This window comes from Narcine bancroftii, chromosome 8, assembly GCF_036971445.1.
Source record: "Narcine bancroftii isolate sNarBan1 chromosome 8, sNarBan1.hap1, whole genome shotgun sequence".
NCBI lineage: Eukaryota > Metazoa > Chordata > Chondrichthyes > Torpediniformes > Narcinidae > Narcine > Narcine bancroftii.
Window position 1 is genome coordinate 147,338,354 of NC_091476.1, and position 20,047 is coordinate 147,358,400.

Genomic DNA, 20,047 nt, shown 5'->3' on the forward strand with positions numbered 1-20,047 from the left:
TTTTCTTCAGGCTGACTTCCAGGCCAAACATTTTGGCAGTTTCCGCAAAGCAGGACGTCAAGCGCTGAAGAGCTGGCTCTGAATGGGCAACTAAAGCGGCATCATCTGCAAAGAGTAGTTCACGGACAAGTTTCTCTTGTGTCTTGGTGTGAGCTTGCAGGCGCCTCAGATTGAAGAGACTGCCATCCGTGCGGTACCGGATGTAAACAGTGTCTTCATTGTTGGGGTCTTTCATGGCTTGGTTCAGCATTATGCTGAAGAAGATTGAAAAGAGGATTGGTGCGAGAACACAGCCTTGCTTCACGCCATTGTTAATGGAGAAGGGTTCAGAGAGCTCATTGCTGTATCTGACCCGACCTTGTTGGTTTTCGTGCAGTTGGATAATCATGTTGAGGAACTTTGGGGGACATCTGATGCGCTCTAGTATTTGCCAAAGCCCTTTCCTGCTCACAGTGTCGAAGGCTTTGGTGAGGTCAACAAAGGTGATGTAGAGTCCTTTGTTTTATTCTCTGCACTTTTCTTGGAGCTGTCTGAGGGCAAAGACCATGTCAGTGGTTCCTCTGTTTGCGCGAAAGCCGCACTGTGATTCTGGGAGAATATTCTCGGCGACACTAGGTATTATTCTATTTAGTAGAATCCTAGCGAAGAGTTTGCCTGCAATGGAGAGCAACGTGATTCCCCTGTAGTTTGAGCAGTCTGATTTCTCGCCTTTGTTTTTGTACAGGGTGATGATGGTGGCATCACGAAGATCCTGAGGCAGTTTACCTTGGTCCCAACAAAGCTTGAAAAACTCATGCAGTTTGGCATGCAGAGTTTTGCCACCAGCCTTCCAGACTTCTGGGGGGATTCCATCCATACCTGCTGCTTTGCCACTTTTCAGTTGTTCGATTGCCTTATATGTCTCATCCAGGGTGGGAACCTCATCCAGCTCTAGCCTTAGGGGCAATCCACTGAAGAGGTACTGGGCTTCTCCTCCAGGAAAAACAAGGACTGGTTTGACGAAAACAGCCAGGAAATCCAGGAGCTGCTGGCAAAGAAGCGAGCTGCCCACCAGGCTCACCTTACAAAGCCGTCCTGTCCAGAGAAGAAACAAGCCTTCCGTCGCGCATGCAGCCATCTTCAGCGCAAACTCCGGGAGATCCAAAATGAGTGGTGGACTAGCCTCGCCAAACGAACACAGCTCAGCGCGGACATTGGCGACTTCAGGGGTTTCTACGAGGCTCTAAAGGCTATGTACGGCCCCTCACCCCAAGTCCAAAGCCCGCTGCGCAGCTCAGACGGCAAAGTCCTCCTCACCGACAAGATCTCCATCCTCAACCGATGGTCAGAACACTTCCAATCACTTTTCAGTGCCAACCGCTCATATATATATATATCCATATATATATATATATATATATCCATATATATATATATATATCCATATATATATATATATCCATATATATATATATATATATCCATATATATATATCCATATATATATATATATATATCCATATATATATATATATATCCATATATATATATATATATCCATATATATATATATATCCATATATATATATATATCCATATATATATATATATATCCATATATATCTATATATATCCATATATATCTATATATATCCATATATATATATATATATCCATATATATCCATATATATCCATATATATATATCCATATATATATATCCATATATATATATATATCCATATATATATATATATATCCATATATATATATATATATCCATATATATATATATATCCATATATATATATATCCATATATATATATATATATATCCATATATATATATATATCCATATATATATATATATCCATATATATATATATATCCATATATATATATATATATATCCATATATATATATATATCCATATATATATATCCATATATATATATCCATATATATATATCCATATATATATATCCATATATATATATCCATATATATATATCCATATATATATATCCATATATATATATCCATATATATATATCCATATATATATCCATATATATATCCATATATATATCCATATATATATATCCATATATATATATCCATATATATATATCCATATATATATATCCATATATATATATCCATATATATATATATCCATATATATATATCCATATATATATATCCATATATATATATCCATATATATATATCCATATATATATATCCATATATATATATCCATATATATATATCCATATATATATCCATATATATATCCATATATATATATCCATATATATATCCATATATATATCCATATATATATCCATATATATATCCATATATATATATATATCCATATTTATATATATATATATATATATATATATATAATAATTCAGAGGTTTATATGTGATAGAAATGTTCTCAGGTGTATTTATTTTAATGCAAGGAGTATTATTGGTAAGGCAGATGAGCTTGGGGCGTGGATTGGCTCATGAAATTACGACATTATTGCTATTAGTGAGACTCGGCTGCAGGAGGGGCAGGACTGACAGCTCAATGATCTGGGATTCTGTTGTTTGAGACATGATAGAGGGGGAGGGAATGAAAGGGGGACAAATGGCATTGCTAGTCAGGGAACATACAAAGTAGTGTGTAGACAGGACAGCCTGGAGGGCTTGTCTACAGAGGCCATATGGGTGGAGCTGAGGAATGGAAAAGATGTGATCACATTGATAGAGTTGTATTATAAACTGCCCAATAGTCAGAATTGGAGGAGCAAATCTGCAGTGAGATAGCAGACAGATTTTTTTAAATTAACAATTGTGATACCAGGAGATTTTATCTTTCCACATATTGATTGGGAATCCCATACTGTAAAAGGACAGGATGGCTTGAAGTTTGTCAAATGTGTTCAGGAAAGTTTTCTAAATCAATATACAGAGGTGCCAACGAGAGAGGATGCAATACTTTATCTCCTATTGGGGGAATAAGACGGATCATGTGAACATTTTGGATCTAGTGACCATAATGTCATTAGCTTCAAGTTAATTATGGACAAGGATATGTCTGGTCCTTGAGATGAGTTTCTAAATCGGAGTAAGCCAATTTTGTGGAAATGATAAAGGATCTCGGAAGAGTAGATTGGAGTAAGTTGTTTTCTGGCGAGGATGTGTTCAGTAAGTGGAAGGCCCTCAAAGGCTAAATGTCGAGTGCAGAGTTTGCATGTTCCTGTCAGGATTAAAGGCAAAGAATGACAGACATAAAGAACCTTTGTTTTCATGGGATATTGGTGATATGGTTAAGAAGTGTATAACAGGTAAAGGCCACAAGGACCAAATGAGGTACTAGAAGAGTATAAAAAAATGCTAAAGGAGGAAATCAGGAAGGCAAAAAGAAGACGTGAGGTTACTTTGGCAGATAATGTGAAAGTAAATCTGAAGGGTTTCTACAAGTATATTAAGAGCAAAGGGTAGGAAGGGTCAAAATTGGTCCCCTTGAAGATCAGAGTGGTCAACTATGTATGGAGCCTCACGAAATGGAGGAGATCTTTAACAGTTTTTCTTACATCACTAGTGACTAGTGGTGTGCCTCAGGGATCAGTGCTGGGACCATTGTTGTTTGCTGTCTATTTCAATGATCTGGATGATAATGTGTTAAAATGGATCAGCAAGTTTGCTGATGACAAAGATAGGAGGTGTAGTGGACTATGAAGCAGATTTTCCAAGCTTGTAGAGGGATCTGGATCAACTGGGAGAATGGGCCAGTAAATGGCAGATGGAGGTTAATGCAGACAAGTGTGAGGTGTTGCATTTTGGAAGAGCAAACCAAGGTCGGACATACACAGTAAATAATAGGGCACTGCGGAATGCAGAGGACCAAAGAGACCTGGGAGTACAGATATATTTCCTTAAGGTGGTGGCACAGGTGGACCGAGTTGTAGAGAAAGCTTTTGGCATCTTAGCCTTTATAAATCAAAATATTGAGTACAGGAGTTGAGATGTTATGTTGAAGTTGTTTAAGACATTGGTGAGACCAAATTTGGAATATTGTGTATAGTTCTGGTCACCTAACTATAGGAAGAATATCGATAAGATTGAAAGAGTACAGAAATTTACTAAGATGTTTCCAGGTTTTCAGGAGTTGAATTAAAGGGAAAGATTAAACAGGTTAAGACTTTATTCCTTGGAATGAAGAAGAATGAGGGGAGATTTGTAGAGGTTTTCAAGATTGAGAGGTATAGACAGAGTATATGGGAATAGGCTTTTTCCACTTAAATTGGGGGAGATGAGTATGAGAGGACATGGCTTCAGGGTGAAAGGGGAAAGTTTTAGTGAATATGAGGAGGAACTTCTTCACCCAGAGTGGTGGGAGGATGGAATGAACTGCCAGATGTCCTGGTGAATGTGGGCTCGATCTTAATTTTTAAGAATAAATTAGATAGATACAAGGATGGTAGAGATCTGGATGGTTATGGTATGGGAGAAGGTCATTGGGACTTGCAGAATAATGGTCTGCACAGACGAGAAGGGCCAAATGGCCTGTTTTCTGTGCTGTAGCGTTCTATGGTTCATTGGGGTACGTAGTCCAGAAGGGCCCTATTACTGTGCTGTATATTTAAACTTACATTTAAAAGATTTGGAATTAGTACTACGACAACACTATAAAATGGATGGTTTCGCTTTGCATGCTCAAGCAAGAATTCCCCATTGATCTGCATAAGAATTTTCCTTCCTTCTCTCCAAAATTTACAGACAATTTTGTTACAAACCAGAACTTTCACTAAACCTGCCGTTCTGCCTACAAGTGTGGAAATGTAGGATTCACCATGCAACAAACTGCTTGCTCACCTGAGACATGGCATAATTTGTACATGCATATTTATTCAGTACAATAAAACTAAAGAACTTACTTTTTTCCCCAAATGAAAAAAAAACAGGCTTCTATGATCTGCCAATAATTACAGCATGGACTATATACGAACTTCTGATGAAGGGCCCTGGACTTGAAACTTCAGCTCTTTAAACAGTTGATGCCCTCACCTGCTGAGTTTTGAACTTCTTTTGCTATTTTAGATTTCTAGCATCTGATTTTTTTTTTTCTTCCCCGTTTACACGTGAAATACTTGTTTTGGTCTTGTGAAAAGCTTAAGCTCACACAGGATATGATCCATTTCAGTATTTAAAAACATGGGAAATTATAGATTTATAATTATAGCATAAGCTACACATTAATAGATTTTAAAGCCTATTCAAACAGCAGCACCAAGACAAGGCAATGTGAACTCTCACCAGCAAAAAGTGATCGCTGCAGCGACGATCTCACTGCCTTCTCATTAAGTCTCTCCTTGCCATCAAGAGATGGGGGACAAGAAACAAGGTCAGAGACCAGGATAAGCAGAAATTGTTTTGGGCTATGTTTTGCCACTGTAGGAAGCTCCATTTAAAATGCTCATCACAAGTCCCTTGTTGAAAATTCATGCTACTTAAATAGGATGATCATCATGAGAACAGCAGCAGTGCACACTTAAGCAACCTTTAATTCTTTTTTATTAAAACTACAAGCAAAAAATGCCAGTTAACTTTTTAGACAATACAGTGGAATTGATAGGGGGAGGTGCGACCATGTGAATGCAGATCTGGAGGATTTGGGCAGCACGATTGGCGTAGCTGTTAGCGCAACATCTTTACAGCACCAGTGATCATAACCGGGGTTAGAATCCCGTGCTGTCTGTAAGGAGTTTGTACAATCTCCCCATATCTGCCTTAGTTTTTTCCTGGGGGGGCTCTGGTTTCTTCTCACTGTTCGAAAAGTACAGGGGATTGTAGATTAATTGTGTGTAAATTAGGCAGCATGAACTCATTGGCTGAAATGGCCTGTTACCGTGCTGTATGTCTAAATACACAATGCTGGAGAATCTCGGCAGGTCAGACAGTGTACTTAGTATAGCAAAGATGAAGATGCATGCCCAACAGTTTGAGCTTGAGCCCTTCATCAGTAGAAAAAGGGTGAGAGATGATTGCTTGGGATTGTAAATGGGTGAGGGACAAATCACTGATGGCGGGTGCCCCGAAAGAATAAGAGGTGAAATGTCAGTTCTGCTTCTCACTCCACAAGTGCTGCCTTGAGTGTTGAGCAATTCCAGCATTTTAAAAAACATTTCCCGTATTTTGTTTAAGTAACGATTCATAGAATTGAAAAAGTACCTTCGTGGAGGAAATGTGTGGGGGTGTGCGTGCCGGGTGGTGGAGGAAGGTTTTATTGACTTCAATTCAAAACCTTTCATTGAGATGGTTACTCACTTCCCCCACCCCCCCAAACAATGCTGCTGAACCCCTGCTGAGTTTCTCCAGCAGACTGATATTTGCTCCAAATTCCGGCAATTGCAGACTCTTCACTTTTCTGCCACTGAAAGTAGATTGGTTAACATTTCATATAGAATGTTGAATGAAAAGAGAGATCAATTGCTTACCCTCCACTACATAAACCTTAGTGAGAGGAAAGCTGATGCTTCTGGCCATCTCTTCAATATTCAACTTTAACTCTCCTTCAGGAAGTGGAGTAAATTTATCAAACAGTGGTGCAATATAATCAGCATAGATGGTCACCAACACCTGAGAAAAGAATAAAATAATCATGTCATGCTTTTAAACGTTAGTGGTTTCATCAAAAGGCATTTACAAATACCAACATTTGTTAATACAACTTTCACACACAATATTCTGATGAGTCATAAGTAAGAAAGTGACAGCTATTTAATTTTAATTTAGTTTAAACTTTTAATTTAGACATTCAGCCCATGAGTCTATACTGCCCAATTTACACCCAATCAACTTACACTCCCGGTACGTCTCAAATGCTGGGAGGAAACCGGAGCCCTTGGAGAAAATCCACAAAGTCATGGGGAGAACGTACAAACTCCTTACAGCGAGGAATTCTAACCCCAGTCGTTGGTGCTGTAAAGGCATTGCACTAACTGCTACACCACATGACAACATAAAAGACAATATTGCCAGAGAACTAAGGTAATACTTCAAAAGGTAACATTTTCTTCATTTTAGTTTCACTGGAAAAAAAAATTAACTACAAGTCAACACCTCTGCACCATTTGAATAAAAATATTCTAACAAATCTTTAAAGCAATTCCCAATAACTAATATCAGTAATTTTTTTTTTTTAAAAAGTAGAACTTGACATACTAGCTGGTTGTATCACAGTGTGGTACGATTGCTGCAGAGTAATGGATCTTGGGTCAATCCACAGGAGCACAAGAGTGGCAGAGAAAATCCATGGGGTCTCTCTTGCACCCAACTCCCACAAAAATCGATAAGATCTACTGGGATCATTGTCTGAAGCGGGTGTGCAAAATAGCTGAGGTCCTCTATCACCCTGCACACAGCATCTTTCAGCTGCTCCCATCAGAGAAGATACAAGAGCCAGCACCACCAGGCTGAGGAACAGCTTCTTCCCGTGGACATTGAGAACGCTGAACTCACTATAACCATCCAAGACTCTTGTATTCACAAAACAATATTTATTTTTATATGTATCTCTGTGCTGACTCTATACTGTTTGTCAGATTGTGCGCTTGCAAGTTTTGCACAGGACTGAAGAACACTTATGTCAGGTTGTACTTGTACAATCTAATAATAAACATGAAGCATAGCAGCTTCTTGGGATTCTTTATGAAACTGAAGTGAAAATGAAATGCTTCCAAAACACCACAACTAATCAAAAAGGTTTAAAAAAAATCAAATTGGATGGCAAGCATAGAAACTACTTTTTAATTTTTTTTTTCACACTATGAACCCTAACAACCAAAATATGTACAAACCATATACGGAGCGGAAACAGGCCATGTTGGCCTTTAGAGTCCGCACCGGTTCATTGATTTTGTGCGCCCTCTTCAGGCATTGGTCCCGGTAGATCTTCATTCAATAACGATGGGCAAATTCAATGCAGGTGGAATCTCATCTTTACCAAATGTTGATTCCAAAGCAAGGATGCTTCATCGATCCTCCTGTGCATGCACCACAAATCCTCACAGATCGGCCATTTTGTGCTGAGAGGAGAGCATTCCTCTTTTCGTATGCTTATGGGAGGTCACAGTGGTCTTTTCTCCCTTTTTTCCCCCCTTTCCCTCCCTCCCCTCTACCCAACCCCCTAAATATTCAACATATACAATAAAACCACAACAATATCTTCACACAAAGGAAAATAAACAAGAAAAATACGTCATCTATTTATTACACACTGAATCTAGTCGTTTTGTCTTCTTATCATTTTCATTCTCATTTTAGGGGATGGAGGTCGTAGGCAAGCTCTCTCTGATATGTTCCATGTACGGTTCCCAAATTTGTTCAAACACTGTGACTTTATTTTTAAAATTATATGTTATTTTTTCCAATGGAATACATTTATTCATTTCCATGTACCATTGCTGTATTCTCATGCTCTCTTCCATTTTCCAAGTTGACATACATTTTTTTGCTACTGCTAAGGCTATCATAATAAATCTTTTTTGCACTTCATCCAGTTTGAGGCCCAATTCTTTACTTCTTATGTTTCTTAAAAGAAATATCTGGTTTTTTTGGAATGTTATTTTTTGTAATTTTATTTAGTATCTGATTTAGTTCTTCCCAAAACGTATTCACTTTCGTACATGCCCAAGTTGCATGTAATGTTGTTCCCATTTCCTTCTTACAGCGAAAACATCTATCCTATAATGTTGAATCCCATTTTAAAAACATTTTTGAGGAGTAATATATACCCTGTGTAACCAATTATACTGTATCATGCGTAACCTTGTGTTTATTGTATTCTTCATAATTCCAGAACATAACTCTTTCCCATGTTTCATTTTTTATCTTTATGTTTAGATCCTTTTCCCACTTCTGCTTAGGTTTATAGTTTATTTTATTTTCCTTATCTTGCAGCTTGATGTACATGTTGGTTATAAATCTTTTCATTATCATTGTGTCTGTAATCACATATTCAAAGCTGCTTCCTTCAGGTAATCTCAAGCGGTTTCCCAATTTATCCTTTAAATAAGCTTTCAATTGATGATATGCAAACATTGTATCATGAGTTATTTCATATTTGTACTTCAACTATTCAAATGTTAATAAATTATTTCCCAAAAAACAATTTTCTATTCTTTTCATTCCTTTTCTCTCCCATTCTCTAAAGGAAAGGTTGTCTATTGTAAAAGGGATTAGCGGATTTTGCATTAATAATAATTTTGGTATTTGGTCATTTGTTTTTTCCTTTCTAAGTGGATCTTCTTCCATGTGTTAAGTAAATGATGCAATACTGGTGAGTTTTTACATTTTCATCCCACTTATACTTTATAAGTGTTCTGGTACCTTCTCCCCTATTTTATCTAGTTCTATCTTAGTCCAGTCTGGTTTTTCCTTTGTCTGGTAAAAATCTGATAAATACCTTAATTGTGCAGCTCTATAATAATTTCTAAAATTTGGTAACTACAAACCACCTTGATTATACTTCTCTGCTAATTTATCTAACGCTACCCTTGGTTTCTTACCCGGGCTGGAGGGGCCTGCCTCCCCTCCTATAAAACTCCGATATAAAACCTACGACCCAAGGACCTCGCTGCCACGTCCCAGCTTGCTTGGCCACGGCACACGAACCATGGGTGTAAAGGGTGGGGCCAGTACTGCGCGCACTGCACTCCACCTAAAAGCTCCTTTGCGCAGGCCCGAGGACAGGTCCACGTCCTCCCCCTCCACATGGACTTTTTACCCCCTCCATAAATCTTCGTCCGCGAAGCCAAGCCAAAGACCCTTGGTTTCCTCCCTTTCCACAAGAATTTCCTTATTATTCTCTTTAGTTCATTAAAGAATTTTTCTGTTAAAGGAATTGGTAACATTTGAAATAAGTATTATATCCTTGGGGACACATTCATTTTAATGCAGTTTACCCTCCCTATCAACGTTAGTGGTAATTCTTTCCAATGTTCTAAGTCTTCCTGCAATTTCTTTATTAGTGGCTGATAATTTAGTTTGTACAAGTGGCTTAAGTTATTATCTAACCTGATCCCTAGGTATCGGATTGCTTGTGCTTGCCATTTAAATGGTGATTCTTTTTTAAATTCTGTATAGTCTGCGTTACTCATTGGCATCACTTCACTTTTACTTGCGTTGATCCTGTACCCCAATATTTCTCCATATTCCTTCAATTTGCAGAGAAACTACTTCTGGGGCTTTTGTGGTTTGAACAACAAACTAGACACAGCATTTTTCATTTGCCCACAAATAAACCTACCAAATTAACATTTTCCTCTTAAAATTAACTAAATAAATCTTTCAGCTGTTTGCAAGATATTGTTAAGTATTGTTAATTTGCTGCATTTGTCTACAAGAGTATTCTGAAATTCATTACACATGGATCACTTTGAAAATGATGCAGTCACATGGTTCAAAACAAATGCAAGAAAATGAATCAGTGCATCTGGAGATGCAGCTGTTTTGCATCGGATCATACAGATGTCCAGCAGCCATATAAATATTGTCCCTTATTGGACAAGCTTACAGGAATTGCCACAAATTATAAGTGGAAAGGCTGCTTTTCCCCATTGAATTATATTCCATCATTTCAAGAGAAGGAAACAAAAAAATCAGATTGGAAGGAGAGGAAAAGCAGAGTTAAAAAACTAGTATTACTCACCAGAGAAACAATTAATGTGAAAAGCCAAGCATAGACGAAGAAATAATCTCCACCAATTTTAATGATGTACAACAGCAGCGAGGTCACAGGCAGCAAAATGCACTGAGTTACTGCAAATTTCTTCAAGGCATCTTTAAAAAAGAAACCCAGAGTCTGCAGAAATTAAAGACAGTCAGTTACAACTCAGCCCGAGCACCCAGAAAACTGAAAGTCTATGAAACAAACACCATATTCTTGCTCAGGCTATATTAGCACCTTTCTTTCAAAAGAGCATGATCTACATGAGTTCTGCAGCAATTTTACCCAAACGGTTTTAAAAAAAAATTAGTTTTCTAACCAGGATAAATAAAGTAAAATCTGTGTTAATAGTTTAAAAAAATACAGCAGCAGGAATTCCACACATTTCAATTATCTGAAAGTCTGTTTCAAAGGTCAGGATTGAAATTCCACTCTCCAATAAAGGGCCAGCTTCCAAGATCAACACCCACTCTTCCAAACCTTTAAAGGGAAACCTGCACCCATCCAAGATCAACACCTGCCCTTCCAAACCTTGAAAGGGAAACCTGCACCCATCCAAGATCAACACCTGCCCTTCCAAACCTTGAAAGGGAAACCTGCCTAATTTTGAAAGATCTCTCTCACTCTACTCTCTCCACCCCACCACCACTCTTCTACAAACAATTACCACATGCAGATACAACAGTCCTTTGCTGGCACTGCAGTCAAGTCCTGGAACAGCCTGTTCTAGAGTACTGCGGGAGTCCCTTCAACAGACATCATTTGATTCTGGCCAAAAGGCAATAAAAGTCAGCTTTGCAAACCCCATGATGCAGGTATTTTTCCCTTTAGTGTCTCCAAATAATATTCAGGCAAAATGGCCTTTGGATCCCAGAGAGTGCTCAGAGTTGGCTCATTCAGGTGTTGTGAAACAGATAAAACTCTTACACTGAAGAACAGTAATTAGAGCCAACTTTTAAAAAAACACATCAAATAATTTACTGCATCCAACATGGATAAGCAAAATTAAAAAGCTTCGACTAAGTAACAGCAATAGAACGGAGAAGCTGCTTTCTATTATAAAGTAAACAGGAGCCGCCACAAATACTAAACAGGTCAGTCCATTTCTCTTATACAGAGAGCAAAAGCAATTTGCTCAGTCTCTTCAGACCACGGGAAGTGAAACACTCCAGATGCAGCCCTGATCTTCGCTAATTGAGGAGTGTGTGTGAAATATAGTTTACCTGAACCTCAATCAGTTCACACAAAAAAAAAGCATTCAAATTGACCAGCGTCCGTGGGCTCCACTCAGTTACTCGTATTATCCCAAGTTCTCATCGAACCATAGAACATTACAGCACAGAAACAGGTCCCTTCGGCCCTTCTATTCTGCACCAAACCTTTTTATTTGTACCTTTTTATTTTGCCTGGTCCCACTGATATGCCCTCCATACTTCCTGTACCTGTCCAAATCCTTCTTAAATGTTAAAATTGAGCCCACATTCATCACTACATCTGGCACCTCGTTCCACACTCCCACCACTCTCTTTCCACTAATGATCCCCCTAAACTTTCCCCCTTTCACTCTTAATCCATGTCTTCTGGTTTGTACCTCAGTGGAAGCCTATCTACATTTACTCTGTCTATCCCCTCCCCCTCCCCCCATAATTTTAAATACCTCTATCAAATCTCCCCTCATTCTTCTACACTTCAGGGAAGAAAGCCCTAACCTGTTTATCCTTTCCCTGTAACACAGTTCCTGAAGTCCAAGCAACATCCTAGTAAATCTTCTCTGCACTCTTTCTAAAACTGCACACAATACTCCAAATTTGGCCTCACCAATGTCTTATACAGTACAACTCTGATTATCCAAAATAGTCAAGGCAGCACCTATGACGGATAAACTTTTTTTTTTCCCCAGAGAACTAGTCATTTTTAGCCCAGAAGCAACAGCAAATCACTTGTATCAACATTTAAACAACAAGGGAAGGCTTTTTAAACATCAAAATAATGTTTAAATCTCACCAAAAAAATCCTGGCCGCTGTCCCTGACACAGCCCAACCACCAATCACTGAAACCAACCAACCGCTGCCACTGATCTCAGGGAGGCTTCCTGGGCTGATGGCACACTCATTGGTGAGTCAGTGGGCTCCTCCCTCCCCAGTCACCGGAGGTCCTGACTTTCACGTCTCAGAATCCCCCCCACCAAGCTTACCGCAGGCATGTACAGTAGAAGGCCGAGGGAGGAGGGAGAGAAGAGAGGGAAGGGGAGATGGAGGGAGAGAAGGGGTGAGGAAAGGGAGAAGAGGGAGGGAACGTCACTGAGCCCGAGGTCCTGTTCATGCCCAGGAGGCCGCTCTCCTTGATGACACAGGGACAAGGTATTCTTCCAACTGCTTGTGGCTGGGCGACAGTGGCATGAAGTTTGAGGAGAGTTGGAGAGAAAAGTCAATAGGGAAAGGTAAAGAAGAAATGGAAAGAGAGAGGGGAGGGAGTTACCTGAAACGAGGAACTCGTCATTCTAATTTCATGTCGAGTGAATTTTTTTTTCAACCTGTGAGGTCAGATCAGCACCGAAAAGATTTTGGATAAATGGAAATTTTGGAAAATCAGTTGTACTGTATAAATTTAACATAACATCCCATTTCCATACTCAATTTTTTGATTTATGAAGGCCCATATGCCAAAAACTCTCTTTACAACCCTAACCACCTGTGTCACCACTTTCAAGGAATTATGTATCTGTATTCCTAGATCCTTCTGTTCTTTCACACTCCTCAGTGCCCTACCATTTATCACGCATGTCCTTTCTTGGTTTGTCCTTCCAAAATGAAACACCACACATTTGTCTTCAGTAAATTCCATCTGCTATTTTTCCAGTCGGTCCACATCCCTCTGAAAACATTCTTCGCTGTCCACCATGTCTCTAATTTTAGTGTCATCTGCAAGCTTGCTGATGCAATTTACCACATTATCATCCAGATCATCAATATAGATGACAAATAACAATGGTCCCAGCACCACTCCCTGAGGCACGCTACTACTCACTGTCCTCCCCTCTGAGAAGCAATCATCCACCACTAATCTTTGGCTTCTCCCATCCAGACATTGTCGAATCTAGTTTACTACTTCACCGTGAATACCTAGCGTCTGAACCTTCCTGACTAACCTCCTATGTGGGACCTTGTCAAAGGCCATTTCTATACCAAAGTCCATGTAGACCACATCCACAGCCTTTCCTTCATCAACTTTCCTGGTAACCTCATCGAAAAACTCGACAAGATTGGTTAAACACGATCTAATACGTACAAAGCCATGTTGACTACCCCTAATCAGTTTCTGGCTATCCAAATAATTGTATATCCAACCTCTTGGAACACATTTCAATAATTTACCCACTACTGACGTCAGGCTCACTGTCCTATAATTTCTAGGGTTACTTTTGGAGCCTTTTTTTAAGTAACAGAATATTAGCTACCCTGCAATACCGCGGTACCACACCTGTGGCTAACGACATTTAAAATATTTCTGCCAGAGGGCCTACAATTTCTACACTAGCCTCCCTCAAGGTCCATGGGAATATCTTGTCAGGGCTTGGGGATTTATCCATCCTTACTTGCTTGAAAATAGAAAAGATAAAAAGCACTTCCTCCTCTTTAATTTGTATAAGTTCTATTCTGCTCGTTTTTCCTTACTTCCCACGACTGTGCCCATTTCCTGGGTGTATACTGATGAAAAAAAAATTGAAGATCTCTCCCATCTCTTTTGGCTCCATATAAAGGCGACCACTCGGATCTTCAGGGGGACCAATTTTCCTGATTTCTTTCTTGAGGTTTTTCTTGCATTTTTTTTAATTCGCCTCAAGTACCTTATTTGCTCCATATTGCCTTTACCTGCTATATATTCTCTTTCCTTCCAAACCAGATTGCCAATATCCCTTGAAAACCAAGCTTCCCTATGTTAACCTTGCCTTTAATCACGATAGGAACATACAAACTCTCAAAATTTCACATTTGAAGGTCCTCCACTTACCTTGCACATCCTTGCCTGAAAACAACTTAACCCAATCCATACATTCTAGTAGATCCTTTCTCATTTCCTCAAAATTAACCTTTCTCCAATTGAAAATCTCAACCCAAGGCCCAGACCTGTCCTTCTCCATAATTAACTTAAAATTAATGACATTATGATTACTGAACCCAAAAGGTTCCGCTACACAGTCACCTGTCCTGTCCTGTCTCGTTTCCCAATAGGAGATCCAGTGTTGCACTCTACTTGACACCGCTACGTGCTGATTTAGAAAACTTCCCTGAACATATTTGACAAGCTCCAAGCCATCTAGCCCTTTACAGTAGAAGAGTCTCAGTCAATATGTGGAAAATTAAAACCTCCTACTATCACAACCTTGTTTCCTGCAGCTTCCTGCAATTCTCATTGAGTGGTCTATAATACAACCCTCTGATTGTGGTGATACCTTTCCCATTCCTCAGCTCCACCCATAGTAGACGAGCTCTCTGGTCTGTCCTGCCTGAGCACAGCTGTGACATTTTCCCTCTTGCCACTCCTCCCCCTTTCATTTCCCCCAATTCTATCACGTCTGAAGCAATGGAACCATTCAGCTACCAGTCCTGCCCCTCCTGAAATAAGTGTCAATCCACACTCTTAAGTTCGTCTGCCTTTCTGGTAATATTCCTTACATTGAAATAGACAGACCAAAGAACATTTCCATCACATACAACCTGTTGGCTTTGAATGATGCATGGAATTTTCACATTCCTCCTCCACTCTTCTAGCTGCTCTAGCACTCTAGTTCCAACTCCCCTGCAAATCTAGTATAAACCCACCAGACGAGCACTAGCAAACCCTCCCGCGAGGCTTTCATTGCTGCTGGGTCCAAATCCTGCTGAAACACACAAAATGTTGGAGGAACACAGCAGGTCAGGCAGTATCCAGGACAGAGTTCCTCTAGCATCCAGTTTTCCCACCATCTGCAGTCCCTCTTGTTTACGCCTTCCCAACAACAGCCAGTGTGCTGCTATGACCCACAGACAAGACCGTCCTCAATCAATTTCTGATGCATGTGCAGAGCTTGCCAGCAGCTGAGATAGTGGAGTTAAATCAATTGACATTTTTATGCACCTAGATTGGAGTAGGACTAAAATAAAAGGAAAGGTTCTATCTCTATAATGAGAGAGAGATCAAGTTCAAGACCAAAGTACACAGTGAAAAGTGTCACACTGAGAATGCACACAAGACACTTCAGTTATTGTTGTGGATTATTTGATCTGTTATTCCCCCATCAACCCCAACTTACCCCAGAGTTAAAATTGTTTTCTATAACCCATACACAGATACATTAGAGTTCAACATGGCAAATGCACGGAAATGCATCCATAGACTTGACGCAAGCATAAACGAATATCTAATTGCTTCTGTATCTCGGGTCTTTGAAAGAAATCAATGTTCCAGGGATGAGTCAAGCCATCAGATTCAATTACAAGCTTTCTCTGCAGCTGTTCATTGTACACCTTACTTCAGCAAATGGCTTGAACAAATAATGCTATGAATCCATTGAGCATCTAACCACCCACAACAGCATTGATATCCTATCTTCCAGGAAATCATCAAATTCACAACCAAGTTCCTGGGCAGAACAAGGTGCAAATCAGAGCCATTCTGCAGCTTTCAGAGCCACAGGGATAATCTGAGGAACCACAAAATGGGTCTGCACAGAATGAATGAGCTGCACTCAAGGTTAGTTGAAATCCAGAGTTGGCTCAGTGGAAATGCCTTCAATGTTTTTGGCACGGACATGGTTAAGTTTGAAATAAGTTATATAATTTGTATTAATGATTTTTGATTATCTGGTTTACTGTTAAACTAATTTCCCTGTGATTTGCAGTGCAATCCTTGGTATAAGAGTAGAGTAAAACCCCCGTTATGTGGAATTCAAGCAACCAACAACAAAAAAAAATCTCAGAAATAGGTAAAAAATACCAGTTTAAAATTGGTGCACCTCGCTGTTAGTTAGCCAATCGCGCCACATGCAATCTCAAGCAACCAGAAAATTCACTTATCCTCATAGGTGCTGGATACCAGGTATTTTACTGGACATTCTTTCATTTACTGAAGGTTGGACAACTGCATAGAAATGCGTGAAACATTGCAGTATGGGGGGGGGGGGGGGGGGGGGGGGTGGGGGGAAGGACTGATTGTTTGAACCCTGTATCTCTCAGTAAAGTCACACTAGTTTGTAGAATGCAAGTGTGATTTCCAACATCACATCCCAAGAAAACATTTGTCTAAAGATAACTTAATTTGTGATTCAATGACTAAATATTTTTAAATCAAGATAATCATTTAGACCCCTTACCAAAAAGTCTGTCCATTCTATAATATTGTTACTATGGAAAAAATTAAGAGGTCACAATACAATCCCAACATATTCTTAGCAATCTTTTCTGGGAAATGACAGACCTGTTGATTGAAACCATGTTTCTCTTCAATGATGAAGTTGTTGTAGATGCTCCAGGGGAGACCTGTGGTGGCACTGAACAAGGTCGCCAGAAATAAGAATGCCAGCGACTGGGTTATCTGTAAACAGCCAAGAACAATCAATAGTTGCTTTCTGCAATAATTATTGCAATCAATAATTATTTTCACTACCAGGTGATACTGAAACGAGGGGACATAGTCTCAAGTTGTGATCACAATGATCCAAGAGGAGGAAGCTCTTCGGTGGGAGATATTCTGCACAAGAAACTCTACAAGATGCAGCCTCTGCTGCAATGAGCCATATTATCTGACCCACTCCTGCACAGCCCCAGGTCTATTCAGTCTCTGTTCTTTACCCTCACTCTCCTCCCGCTCTCAGCCAGTTCAAGGCCCTTTGCTCACCTTAACCCAGCCCTTAAACTCACTTGTTTCTGCAGAAGAAACCACAAACCTATCCAATCAAGTCCCCTACACTCCAGCAACAAACAGCAGGGCACCAAAGAACATGCATTAGAAAGAAAAATCAGTTACTGAGGTAAAACCCACCCCGTGCATTATTTAATGAAACGATTTAATCTTTTTACCAAATGTTTTGTAATGTGATTAAGCTGCTCAAACTACTTACTCCAAAATCCCTTCGAACATCTTCTCACTGTCCCCCACTAAATGTGTATACTAACTTTTGAAAATTACTGTAATTAATAAAATTCAATTACTTTTTCTTAGTTTTTTTTGGTCTTCTTCAGAACTTAGTAATTTTTTTTAATGTTCATCCCACAATTTGCATAGGGCCTTAACAACTTAGAAATAACTTTGAAAATGCTTTGCTCAATAGAAATGTTCTGAAAATGAAGTAAAAATTTCTTTAAAATATTTAAAAAGTAAATGCAACCAAGGGGGAATATAAATGAAAAGACCACTCGGTGGTGGAAGTGATTTTCTTTTCTTCTCTTCCTAGTTACATCACAGAATTTAAGAACAGGGAGATTCTGTTGCGACTGTACAGAGTACAGGTGAGGCAGCATCTAGACTATTGCGTGCAGTTCTGGTCTCCTTCCTTGAGAAATGATATACGGCTTGGAGGCAGTGCAGAGGATGCTTACCAGAAATGAAGGGTTAGATTATGAGGAATTTAGAAGGATGGGGGGGGTGGGGTAGAAACATACAATTATGAAAGGAATAGACAAATTATTTTCACTACCAGGTGATACTGAAACAAGGGGACATAGTCTCAGGATTCAGGGGAGCAGATTTCAAATAGAGACAAGGAACTGCTTCTCCCAGAGACGAGCAAATCTGCCCAAGGAAGCAGCAGATGCTGAAACACGGGCCGTTTTAAAGAGGCAGCTAGATAGATTTTTGAGACTGGGAGAAGGGTTATGGGAAACAGGCAAGAATGAATTGGAATAAATGTTAAAATCCAGCCAGTTCCTAAAAATAAAAAGGCAGACCAAAATTGAGAAGCCACTTCTACAAAGCAGAATATCTGTAGGTTCTGTAGATTCACAACTTTCAGTCCCTTAATCCTGAGTTTGATTTGAATATATGTATTATTAATGTCTTTACTTTTCCAGTGAGATCCCACACCATAATGCAATCTATAGCAGCTGTTCAAGTAAAAAGTTGCATAATGAACACCGGTTTAATATATTTAATGAAGCCCAGTATGAGGCAAACCTGGATCTGCACCTGTTGATGCTTCATCACCCATAAATTAAAATTAAACTTGTACAAACCATATTTTCCCAACCAACTATCCATTATAGGCACGTGAGTCTGACGTCTGTGGTGGGCAAGTTGATGGAAAGTGTTCTGAGGGATGGTATTTACAAATATTTGGAGGTACAGGGATTGCTAGGGAGTAATCAGCATGGTTTTGTCAGGGGTAGATCATGCTTGACAAACCTGATTGAGTTTTTCGAGGGGGTTACAAAAAAAGTTGATGAAGGGAAAGCTGTGGATGTTGTCTATTTAGACTTTAGTAAAGCTTTTGACAAAGTTCCCCACAGGAGGTTAGGAAAAAAGGTGGAGGCATTAGTATAAATGAGGTAGTGAAATGGATTCAGCAATGGTTGGATGGGAGGTGTCAGAGAGTAGTGGTAGAAAATTGTTTGTCTAATTGGAGACCGGTGACTAGTGGAGTTCCTCAGGGATCAGTCCACTATTGTTTGTTATATATATTAACGATCTGGAAGTAGGGGTGGAGAATTGGATAAGCAAGTTTGCGGATGATACAAAGATTGGTGGTGTTGTGGACAGTGAGGAAGATTACCATAGATTAAAAGGTGATTTAGGAAGGCTGGAGGTGTGGGCTGAGAAATGGCTGATGGAATTTAATACAGATAAGTGTGAGGTGTTACATTTTGGAAAGGCAAATCTAAATAGGTCATATGCATTAAATGGTAGGCTATTGAGATGTGCAGAGCAACAAAGGGATTTAGGAGTTGTGGTAAATAGTACCCTCAAGGCTGATACTCAGGTAGATGGTGTGGTGAAGAAGGCATTTGCAATGTTGGCCTTCATAAATCGGAGTATTGAATTCAAGAGTAGGGAGGCTATGATGAAATTGTACAAGGCATTGGTGAGGCCAAATTTGGAGTACTGTGTACAGTTTTGGTCACCAAATTATATGAAAGATATAAACAAAATAGAGAGAGTACAGAGAAGGTTCACGAGAATGTTGACAGGATTTCAAGGTTTGAGTTACAGGGAAAGGTTGTGCAGACTGGGGCTTTTTTCTGGAGCATAGAAGATTGAGAGAGGACTTGATAGAGGTGTTTAAGATTTTAAAAGGGACAAACAGAGTAAACGTGGATAGGCTTTTTCAATTAAGAGTGGGGGAGATTCAAACTAGAGGGCATGG

The 20,047-nt window shown here is 39.3% G+C and overlaps 1 protein-coding gene across 1 annotated transcript in view; it reads right to left on the reverse strand.

The window, feature by feature from the left end:
* zmpste24 (zinc metallopeptidase, STE24 homolog) overlaps positions 1-20,047 on the reverse strand; it is a 42,498-nt gene that overhangs the window by 10,959 nt on the left and 11,492 nt on the right. Inside the window, exons 4-6 of the mRNA XM_069895208.1 lie at positions 17,167-17,283; positions 10,692-10,844; positions 6,478-6,619 (exon numbers count right to left, since the gene is read on the reverse strand). Coding sequence (XP_069751309.1) covers positions 6,478-6,619; positions 10,692-10,844; positions 17,167-17,283 — 412 coding nt within the window. The remainder of the gene's footprint in view (positions 1-6,477; positions 6,620-10,691; positions 10,845-17,166; positions 17,284-20,047) is intronic.